This window comes from Anomaloglossus baeobatrachus, chromosome 5 (assembly GCF_048569485.1).
Source record: "Anomaloglossus baeobatrachus isolate aAnoBae1 chromosome 5, aAnoBae1.hap1, whole genome shotgun sequence".
Classification (NCBI taxonomy): domain Eukaryota; kingdom Metazoa; phylum Chordata; class Amphibia; order Anura; family Aromobatidae; genus Anomaloglossus; species Anomaloglossus baeobatrachus.
The window spans coordinates 414725915-414737931 of record NC_134357.1 but is presented as its reverse complement, the minus strand read 5'-3'; the positions used below and the strand labels follow the sequence as shown (position 1 = coordinate 414737931).

Sequence of the window (12017 nt, the reverse complement as noted above, 5' to 3'; positions counted from 1 at the left end):
TGGCGCTGAAGCCACCTAGGTGTCCTTTTTATATGCCCCCTCAGCTCCAATTGGTGATCTCTAGTGCGTTCTTATTGGCGACCCCGAGCTTGGAAAGATTGGCAAAAGTCGCGCTTGTTTATCCTTTGTTCCTGAGCTTCTGTTGCTTAGCGGATCTTTGCAGAGTTCTCTGTGTGGCGACTCCACACTGGTTTATCTATACAGCATCAATACAGCTTCAATCAAATGATGCTTACCGTATAGGCTTTATAGTATTGCAGACTGGAGAACTGTCTAATGATCCGCAAAACAGCACGCTCAGGAACAAGGTAGCTTTGAAACAAAGGACGGAAGAACTGAAGTTGCATTCTATTCAGTGAAAGCCGCCCAATCAGAACGCAACAGCGACCACCAATCGGAGGTAAGGGGGCGGGAAAGGGAACGCTATAGCACGCCTATGGGCTGGGTCGCTAATGATGTCATTGTAATGGTGTCAAACATACCAATGCATGCTGCGCAGCGGGAAACAAAGAACCAAAAAATGTTCCTGAACGATTTGTAGGGATCAGCGACCTCACAGCGGGGACCAGGGTGCTGATGCGTGTCACACACTGCAATGTCCCTGAGGAGGTCGCTATTACGTCACAAAACCAGCGACGTTACAGCGATATCACTAGCGATGTTGCAGTGAGTAAAGGAGCCTTATCTAAACTTTTTTTGGTAATTGTTGATTAATCCTGCACAAATATATGGAAAATTCTGAAGGAGTCGCAAATTTTTAACCACCACTATATAAGAGTTACAAAAAAATATGGTAGTCTAGCAACTGTTCCCAGTTAAATGAGGGTGCCGTGCAGCACTGCCAACTCTCTATATACAAAAGAAGATAGATGTAGGAGAGCCCCTATTCTCAAGATAGATGCAGGTCGAAGAGATGAGACTCACAGTACAGTGCCAGACTTTTATGACAAATACCCCTTTTAAGTTAGAAAACATTTTGTACACACATTACGTTTCAATTACTGGTCCTGTATTACAGCCTTTGTTATACTCCAGAGCAGTATTAACAATTCTGCTGGAAAACATCAATATGTGTACAGACCTACCCGTTAAAGCATGGGATTTATTTTTCTTACAAGGTAAAAGAAAAGTCGTGACACATGATTGTTGAAATAATTTTCATAATTTGGGGAATAAAATAATTCTACAATAAGGGAACTTCCCGCTTCATGCAGTATTGCTGTTTGTGCAATGTGGAAGTCGAGAGATTTATATGTGCACTTAATGTTTATTTTCTTTACTAATTCAAATGGCCTATGAAAAAAATTAAATGCAAAGTCATGCAGCTTGACTGCGCAATATTATTGAAAAGCAAAGTAGACCTGTGGATCATTATTCGGTTGTTACTTTTACTTCCTAGTATTTAAATAAAGCGTATGATCCATAAATTATATTATAGTGAACATAGTTTGTGGGGGTTTTTTTTACACTGGCCCCTGGAAAATGTATAACAGGCTGCCATTTCTTGTGTTTTGCAGCTCCTGTGTAGACTGGAGCTGAGTCTGCACTGTTATCTCATTATCACTACATTGAAGAAGCTTTAATTATGGCTGACAGTTATATTTTATGGCTGAGGCATTTAAATGGAACTATAGACACATATGAAGCACTGTATATTGCTCCATTACCTACATCAATATCTCGACACTAATAGCCAACTGACACATTTCCATCCATTTAAGGGATATTTTATAGTTCTCTTGAGCAGCTCAGAGCTCTGCACTCTCCTTACTTCATCGTTGCTTCTATTTAAATGACAATGCTAGTGAGTAGATTCACCTTGCTACTACAACACATTAATGGAATGTCAGTATTTGTTTGGAGTCTACACTGTTATCACTACATTTACACACAGTGAAAACCGGGCTCTTGAACATGTAAATAGCTCAGCAAAGTGACAGCCATGATTAGGAGAACTGCTCTGGAGACTGCCAATGTTGGGTGATGGAGGTGGGGTTGTGACTATGCAGGAGTGATAAAAGCCCTTTGATCAGGAGTGGAGATCAAGATCGAGAGATGTGAGCAGCTGTATTAAACTGAATGGGCTGGATAGAACTGACTGGGATATTAAGAGTTAACTTTGCTCCTGGCATGTACTGTATCTATTGTGCTTCTCAGCCAAGCTCTGATGACTAGCACCTTGAAAACAAGCTATAAACTATGTAAGATAAAAGTAACAAAATGGGGAAGATATTTACCAGCCAAAGTGACAAAAAACAAATGCACAAAGAGGATGTAACAGATCCCCTTAATAAAGGAGGTAACGCAGGTGCAGAATACTGATGAAATAACACCTTTCCACATACCAGTTCATGGAGGAAGCGATTGTCCAATATTAGAATTACACACAGATAAGACTTGCAATGGGGCGCAAGTCACACACAGGTAACAGCCTATTACATGCCCCTACTATTCGGTCAGGCGGACTGCCTGGCACTCAGTGCACCACAGAGGGACGGGCCCCTAGTTTACAAGGTCATTATTGATGGACCTAGTACATACTGTAAATAAATTAACCAATACCTCATTTATATTCTATATTTTTCTGCTCATTTTATATTTTTTTACAAGGTGCAGCCAGGCCTATCAGTTGTGACCTTGTAAACTAGTGAGCTGTACCTCTGTGGTGCACAAAATGTAAGACCGTGTTCACTAAACATGTGATGTTACTCCAATATGGACATTCTCGGGGATGTTTTACATATAAAAATATGCCTGGATTGCACAAGTTACCCCTAGGTAAAAAAGCCTGATAAACCTTCATCCATACATACTTAATATGTAAAAATTTTGGTTCTGATCACAGATGGGTGGAAGAATTTCTCAGCAAAGAGGTTGGCGGTCTGGATGCTTTAGTGGAATACCTATCCTACGCTCAAGGCTTCCCGTAAGTAAAAAAATATTCTGAATTACATTTTAATTCTCATTCTCTCATTTTATCTATCATGTAATAACTGTGAACTCTGGATATAGGTTTGTAATAATTTACAATATTTATAAGTGGTTTCATCTGTGGTGACTGTCAAGTGTTGGAAGTCCTCTGCTGTTGTAAAAGATAGGACCTAGCATAAGGACCCGTCAGGATGAATTTATCCTGGTTGTATTCTTTGTTTTGGAATAGGTGGCACCAAGGGAGTCTTGGCCCTTTACAGAAGAACATGGTGAAATCAAGTGGTCTTCTGTAAAGGGCCAACTGCAGTCTTCAGGTTTTAGAGGATAATGTTTGTGTGACGCCCTGGCCTATCAGGTCGTCACAAGGGTGCCGTGCAATCTAACCTTCTGCATGGTACCCGCCCCTCCTTGGTAACGGGTCCTGTCATTTTGGTGTTGCTACCAACAGGTATACATAAATCCTGAGGAACACTCTGCACCACACCCACCAAACACCCATTGGGCAGCTTGAAGGGAATAGGGCCACCCAGATGGAGGGATGGAAGAGGGAGGGCAGAGATGTCAGTAGAGAGTAGAAGTTGAGCAGTGATACAGCGGGGACAAGACAGGTCACGCTGTGGAACTGGGCTCCTGTACCCGTCCCAGGTGCCAGACGTTGGCCTGGCCAGAAGGAGCTGGAACCCCGGTCGCAGGGGGTAGTGACAGGGGGTACGGTGCTGCTACAGAGAGCAGGCCAGCTGCCTTGTGCTACAACCGGGCAGGGGCCAGGACACGACGGGGTACGTGGACCATAGGCTGGGAAGAGGCTTCACGCAGCTCAGTAATTCACCCGACGGGAACGGAGTCTTCAGGGACCGTTCCCCACCCACTCCAGAATCTGGGTACTAGCGCAACGAGGGGGATAGGACTTCCCACAACCGTCCAGAAAATCCCAAGCATGAACCCTGAGAGCAAGCTCACCCTGCTAGCCACGCAAGTGAGCGGGACCCGAGTAATTTCAAGTGAAAGGGATCCACACGAGAGACACACAGTGCAAAGGGACAAGGCTTCAGACCAACCAGCAACACCAAAGGGGCACGGACCGAGCGTGCTCGACCAACAGACACAGAGCATTCAAGAGTTTGGTTTACCCGGTGTCAGCGTCTGTGACTTTGGACTGTGTGAGTACCCAATATCCCTACACCCCCGACGGGTTCCCCACTCCATCCACCACCGAGTCCCGGGACATCACTCCCCCTGCCCACGGAGGGGTTAACTTCTCGAGCTGCCACACCATCGTCCCCGGGCTCTTCCCACCCAAATGGCAGCGGTGGTCCCTCACGCTACCACACTCCGTGGGTGGCGTCACGAACATTATCCCATTCACCACCCGAAACATACCCCCTTTTTATTCCGAGGTGGCCGCGCGACCCAGTCTCGGACCCGGAGACCCCTCGAGCCACTGTGGATCCGGGTCCGAGCAGCCCGTCGGTTGTCATGGGGGCAGCACATTTGTTTTTTAGAATTCACCCAACGATCGGAGAATGTATTGGAAAGTATACAAAAAATATATATCCAACATCTACAGTAGTTAGATTTCATAAATAATGAGCTTTGTACAGGAATCAAGAGAACTGAATGTGAGGGTGGTAATTCCTTGTGGCCCTCAATTCCAATGGCCCACAGCATACCGCAAAGCTTTAGATATCTGACCCCTTTTTAAAGGTATGCAAGGAGGTTGCCTGCAACCCTATGGCCCTGATGGTTTTGTGTTGGCACCCTTGAAATTCTTCCTAAAAGTGAAGTACTTCTCCAAGAAAATTATTGCAATTGCACGTTTTGTTATACATATGTTTATTTACTTTGTGTCTATTGGAACAACAGAAAAAATTCTAATTGAACATAATTTCACACAAAAAAAAACAAAAAATGGGTGAGACTAAATTGTTGGTACCTTTTCAAAATTGAGGGTAAACAACTTTGGTTGAAGCGTGTGATGCTCATTCAAACTCGCCTGTGGCAAGTAACCGGTGTGGGCAATATGAAAATCACAGCTGAAACCAGATAAAAAGGGGAGATGTTGACTTAATCTTTGCATTGTGTGCTACACTAAGCATGGAGAACAGAAAGGACATGAGAACCAAAATTGATGAAAAATATAAGTAATATCAAGGTTAGAAGTCCATCTACAGAGATCCTGATGTTTTTGTCCACAGTGCAAAGCATAATTAACAAGTTTACAACCTATGGCACTGTAACTAATCTCCCTGCACGGCATAGAAAAATTGATGAAAAGCTTGCAATGCAGGATAGTCCGGATGGTGGATAAGCAGCCGCAATCAAGTTCCAAAGAAATGTAAGTTGTCCTGCAGGCTCAGGGTGCATTAGTGTCAGCAAAAACTATTCTTCGACATTTGAATGAAATTAAATGCTATGACAGGACACCCACGAGGACCCCACTGCTGACACAGAGGCAAAAAAACTAGGCAGCAGTTTGCTAATATGTGCATGAGTAAGCCAAAATCTTTCTGAAGAAGCATCATGTGGTCAGATAAGACTAAATAAAGCTTTTTAGTAAAGCCCATAATTTTACTGTTCACCAAAAATAGAATGAGGCCTACAAAGAAAAGACTATAGTACCTACAGTCAAGTAAGGTGGAGGTTCAAAGATGTTTTGGAGGGTGTTTTTGCTGCCACTGGTACTGGGTGCCTTGATTATGCAACACATCATAAAATCTTAAGATTACTAAGGAATTTTGGGTCGCAATGTGGTGCCGAGAGTCAGTAAGCTGGATTTGTGTCCTAGGTCATGGGTCTCCCAGTAGGACAAAGACCCCAAACATACTACAAGAAGCACTGGATGGAAACCAAGCGATGGAGCGTTTTGAAGTGGCCAACACAAAGTTCGGATCTAAATCCCATTGAACATCTGTGGAGAGATCTAAAATTACTATTGGTAGAAGGCGTCTTCAAATATGAGAGACCTGGAGCAGTTTGCAAAAAAAGTTTTCTAAAATTCCAGTTCAGAGATGTAAGAAGCTTGTTGGTGGTTATTGGAAGTAATTGATTGCTGTTATTTATTCCAAAAGGGGTACAACCAAATATTAAGTTGAGGGTGCTAACAATTTTGTCAGGCCCATTTTTGAGGGTTTGCGTGAAATTATGTCCAATTTGCCTTTTTTTCCCCTCAGTTTTTTTTTTTTGCAATTCCAATACACACAAAGGAAATAAAACAATAAAAAATATGTCTATAACAACATGCGTGTGCTATATATATATATATATATATATATATATATATATATATATATATATATATATATATATATATATATATATATAGTAATTAAATTGTAAGATCTCGTCATGTGTATTTTTCTATAAAATATCAGTATACTAAAGATGACTCATCCACTTTGCACTGCTGTTTCTAAGCTTTGTCTGTCCTTCTATCAAGTTTGATCCAAAAGGTGTAAACGCGTTACATTTGGTGCATAGTAAATCTCCTATTATGGGTACTGAATGCGAAGCCATTATATATGCAACTGTATACCTTTCCAAAAATAGCAACTTTTATCTGAAGACTGGTGCCAAAGGGGCACTCTTGGCATCGTTGAGTACTGTATATGGAGACCTATGACTCTGTTCAACCTATGCACCAGAATTCCTAGCCAGATACACCAAATATTTAGTGAACACTGCTTTGCATATTGTTAGTAACCCATTATCTTTTATAGGTATGACATAGATAGCTCTGATAATGGCACACCCGAAAAAAACAAATCCTTACAGAGATCCCTGGAGGATATCAACAAAAGTGCAAGTTCTTCCCCTTCGAACAATCCTTCAAGAGCTCGACACCGGACAACCAAGTATGACGTTATTATAGTCCTTTTTTTTTCTCAGATTCCACCTCACCACTAAGGTTGTTGGCCAGTCCTACAGAGAAGCAATGATGTTCTGAATTAAGAATATGTATCAGTAGAAAATTATTTACCACTGTAATCTCTATCCTATAACAGACATAACCGTGCCACAATGAGAAACTCCAGACATGCCAACATGAAGGATGATATACACGTGTGTATCATGTGCTTGCGGGCAATCATGAACTACCAGGTAAGCACATTTTAAATACACGTGTGGCGACAAGAAAGCCATGGAACCCATAGGGTGTAGGGGCGACATGACAGCCCGGAGGGTAGGGAGTTGATGGGGTTAAACAGTGTTGGTTTGTTTAGGAATGAGGAAAAGAAGGTGATTGGTTAGGGGGTGGAGTGTGGTGGAAGGAAAGGAGGGAGCTTCATGGTGTATATGATAGGAGGTGGGAGTCAATCACCTCCTCTTGCACTTCCTGGATGACAGCTTGGACGGGCTGGGGAATCTCCATCATGACATCCAGCATGATGGATCCGGACATCGCAGATCTGCAGCTTGGACGGGCTGGGGTACCTCCATCATGATGTCCTGAGGAATCCTCGGATCTGGTCAGCATGGCAGTGCAGGGCGCCCAGGTAGTGCAGTCCTACACCCAGGCTGCCTGGGTGTCTCCTCGGCACCTTCCCCTCCCCCCCCCTCTTTGCTGTAGTGCTGGCAGTTTCAGGACTCGCTGGGGTCTTTTGGGGAAGGTGGGGGTGAGGAGGACAACGTGAGAGCCCCCACTCCCGTGGGGACCCTCCGCAGCTGGGTGGGCAGCGGTAGCTTGCAGCGCCCGCTCTTGCTGTCGGGAGGAATCTCCTGCAGGGCCGCGACGGCCGAAAATGGGGCGTGTCCAGCCCGGGGGCCTACTTCCGGTGTGAGGCCTCAGGCTGGATTTTTTGAGCGATGCGGCCGCTCCCGGCAGGGAGCGTGCCCAGCGGCCTTGGATGGACAACACCCCCCCTCCCTCCGCGGGGGGGGCGGAGGACGGCTGCCTACAGGGTCACCTCACCTGTGTGGCTTGGATTATCGGGACCGGAGGACTGGGCGCAGAAGGCAGCGGCGAGGAGGAGACAGGAGGCGCCTGCAGGGTCACCTCACCTGTGTGGCTGGATTATCGGGACCGGAGGACTGGGCGCAGTAGGCGGCGGCGAGGAGGAGACAGGAGGCGCCTGCAGGGTCACCTCACCTGTGTGGCTGGATTATCGGGACCGGAGGACTGGGCGCAGTAGGCGGCAGCGAGGAGGAGACAGGAGGCGCCTGCAGGGTCACCTCACCTGTGTGGCTGGATCATCGGGACCGGAGGACTGGGCGCAGCAGGTGGCGACAAGGAGGAGACAGGAGGCCTGCTGTCTATCCTGGAGCAGGCATTGGGACAAGGGTGCAGCTCTCATCAGTAGCGGCTTCCCCCAGGAGGGGAGCACCCAGCATTATGGAGGCGACAATCGGCCCAAACAGGGCATGTGGACATGGTGCTCCTGGCGTCAGGGGGCGAACCCGGCGGGCATTCGGTGCCTGCAGCTTGAGGGACTGTCCCGGGATCAGCGACGGACGACTGGCGAAAAGGACGGTGACGGCTGATCTGAGGGCGTCCTCTGGAGGCAGCCTGGCGCGGTAATCAATTTAAGTTTCAGCCTTATTGTAGTGGTGGGGGGACAGTCGCTGTAGTGGAGTAGTGTCTGGAGATATGGGTAGCAGCTGGGGGGGTTTTGGAGCATGTGGTTAGTTCATAGGTCGGTTGGTTGTTCTGGAGGCCAGGGGCAGAGTTACGGACGGGGTGGTCTCATGGCAGCGGGACCGTGAGGGTGCAGGTGGCGTCAGGTCCAGTGGTTACAGTTGCAGGTTGGGGATGGCGAGGTTCGGCGTTTACCGCAGTTTAGGTCTTGTGAGACTTGGTTAAGGGGGCTGAAGATTGCGGCACATGTGAGCGGGTGAGACGGCGCAGTTATTGAAGGTTTGCTGGGGTGTTTCATTATTAATCTTCTGATGCATGGTGGTTCTTATTGGATGAATTATGGTGGGTAAGGTAAAGGGGCGAGGGGTCCCGTGGTACGGTGTGTGCGAGGAGTTTTCAGGGGGTTTTTGTGAGTGATGTGTAGGTGCGGGGCCCCGGTATGGTGCGAGGGTTGCTGTGGATAAGTGAATAAAGGAGAGCGGAAATGTAGGAGAAGGTGAAGTGTTGGTTGCTGTAATGGGTTTGTAGGTTTGCAACCGCATCAATGGTAACATGGGGTTAATTTGTGGCTAGTCAGCATGTTATCCCATTGTGGAGGTTGGTGCTGGGAGGAATGTTGAGTCCAGCGTGACTGAATTGGTGTCAATGTAGGTGCTGGGCAGCTTTGGGCTGCTGTGGGTGAACTCGGTTAATCAGCAATGGTGGGCTGCGGACTGAATAATGGAGTTCTTCGGACAGCCGTGATTACGGGTGGGGACTATGCGAGTTATGGTTTGGACTAGAGGATTGGGTACTTGTGGTGCATAGAGTGTAAGTCGGATAGCTTAGGGCCATCTGGTATTATTGGGTGTTTTGCATGGGTGGACTCCTGGCATCTGTGGGCTGGTGGAGTCTATTTAATATTCATATACAATTTAAAAAAAAAAAAAAGGAATGCTTGGCCCGGTGGTAGGTATGGGCATCTGGGTAAGGGTTTGCTTAGGGAGTCGTGGTGCTCCTGTCGCGGGCGGGGAGGAGGGTGTCGGCACACTACGCTCACCCCTTCTGCTCGGGTCCGGCAGCTGCTCAGTGGTGGCTCGAGCTGTGGGCCGGATCCCAGGGTTTCTCGAGCGACACTCCTCGCCCGTGAGTGAAAGGGGGTTGTTGGGTGTAGGGATGATTATTGTCCGTGACGCCACCCACGGTTGTGGTGATTTCACCACCGCTGCTCTATACGGGGCTCCCGGGGATGGTGATGCGTAGCAGCCAGGTGTTGTGTTGCCCCTCCGTGGGTAGGGGTTGGTGATCCCGGGGCCCGGTGATGGAAATGGAGGTGCAGGGCCTGGTGGGCGCAGGGACGCGGGGGCAGCGCTGTGCCTTGCGGCACTGTGGTACTCACTCAGCCTGAGACGTGACACAGTTTTTACGGTAAACCAAACGGCTGGATAGACGGTCCCACGGACGGCTGCACTTGCTCTCCCGGTAGGTGACGGTGATGTCCCTTTTCCTGGCACCTTGATGTACTGGTTGGTTGCGATGGGTCCCCACCGGTAACCCGCTCCCCGGCTTCAAGCTGGACCGGGGGAGCTCTACTCTTTGCCCGCAGGCGCTGACCCTAAGAAACGGGTGCCTTGGCGGTGGCGGTGTCTCTTCTATACTGGCTGGGCTGTTGCCTCCAATCGGGACTTGGTTGTTGGGGGATCTACGTCCCCTTCACTGACGGATTCGGCAAATTTGGCGACTCCTAGCCTTGCTGGGGTCCGAGAGGCCCCTGCCCTGGTGCTGACTGTCCTTCGGAACACTGCTCCAGACCGCCGGGCACACAGCCAACGGGGTGCTTCCAGGAACTTCCAAACGGTCCCCCTCCAGACAGTCACCGCCGCTGCTGACCTTGCTGACCTGGCCCTACACAAAGCTGGACCCTTCAGGCTTTCCTTCCTTCTTGTCACCTCACTTGCTTTCCTCCTTTACCACTTTGCTACTTGTTTACTCCTTTCACTTCTTCCTCCCTGACTAGACTCAGTTGTTTACTCAAGCCCTGCCTGGGCTACTCTGCTGTTTACTCTCTCATGTCCCTCACTGGACTGCCTGGTTTTCCCGCCTCCAGAGCTGTGAGCTCCTCGGTGGGCGGAGCCAACCGCCTGGCCCACCCCCTGGTGTGCATCATCAGACTCCTGGAGGAAGGCAACAAGGATTTGTGGTTAGCCTTGTTGTTCCTACCTGGGATGTGGGGTGTGGTGGTGTGTGACCTGTGTCCCCTGGCTTGCCCAGGGCGACACATTCCCCCTTAGCAAAATGCAGACCGTCCGCGGGCTGCCGTCCATCACCGGTTTTATTTTTCTGTAAAAAGGGGGTAACAAGGTTAAGAAAACATAAATAACATTTTTAATAACTCTTCCCAAGACGGGAGGCACATGCTTAAACGTTGCAAACGGTTTACGGTTACGGTTTCCGCTCTCTCCCACCCAAGCAACCTGGCCCTGATGCTGCCCCTAAAACCCAGGCAGCACCCCTTGACCCACAGTCCAGCACACGGTACCCGAGCGGGATCTGTCCTTCCCCTCCAGAGGGTGGCCACCGGTTCCTTTGGTGGCTGGGCCCCAGCCTGCTCTGCTCAGGGCCCTCCCTCCAACCTGCCTCTCCGGAGGCGGCACTGCGGAAACGGTAACGGTAACCAACATATTTACAAGCCACTTAACGTTTGTGGTGCCCTGCAAGTTCACGGGCTTGTCCATGGATAGTTCCCATGCATACTTTTAAACGGTCCCCACGGGGACAACGGTGCCGGCTCCAGCCGGTTGCTAATCACAAAGAGCAAATCTGGTTACTGTTCGGTAATCATTTTTCATCATTTTTCAAAACTTTTCAAACTTCAAACTGAGTGGTGGTCCCAACGGGGACTGCTGCAGCGGGCATCTGCTGCCCTACTGGTACTTTTCTGCTGAGGCGGGCCCGTCCTCTGCCATCGGCACATCAAACATGCACTGACATGCCTGCGGTGACAGGGGCACCGGTACCCATTTCCACCGGCACGCGGGGTATGGACAACCACGGGGTCCCCTACATAGCGGGAACGCTCACTTGCCTCTTCAAACTCAGCAGCAGACCCGGGACTAGGGCCAGAGTCGTCATCTCGTGTTTCTGCGCCAGGCGGGTTGCCGCCAGCTGTCGCAGCCTCCTGGCCTCCCACATCCAGCACTTCAGCCCCTTCTGCGGTAGCACGGAGCATCAGATTAGGCGAGCTGACATTAAGGCGCCTCATAAGTAACGGCAAGGGTGATGCATAGGCCGAGACTAGGCCGGGCCCCTCAGCCGCAGCGGCCGGTCCTGGTAGGACATAGGGACGTGGGTCACCAGTCGGTTCTGCTACATCCATTCCCCCTCCGTACCTCGGGGCAGTTGTAAGCAGCTCCTCCACCTCGTTGGTCCACTGCTCCATCATCCGGAAGATCTGATCCTGCTGACGCTGGTGGAACTGCATCACCCGGGCCTTCATCCAGGCCACGGTCTCGGGCTCAGGGTCTGGCACAGTCTC

At 49.0% G+C, this 12017-nt stretch overlaps 1 protein-coding gene across 1 annotated transcript in view; it reads left to right on the top strand.

Annotated features, from left to right (window-relative positions):
- The window catches only part of FMNL1 (formin like 1), a 125719-nt gene that overhangs the window by 69031 nt on the left and 44671 nt on the right, over positions 1-12017 (top strand). The window contains exons 5-7 of the mRNA XM_075350260.1: positions 2846-2926; positions 6648-6782; positions 6933-7029. Of these exons, the coding sequence (XP_075206375.1) occupies positions 2846-2926; positions 6648-6782; positions 6933-7029 (313 nt within the window). The remainder of the gene's footprint in view (positions 1-2845; positions 2927-6647; positions 6783-6932; positions 7030-12017) is intronic.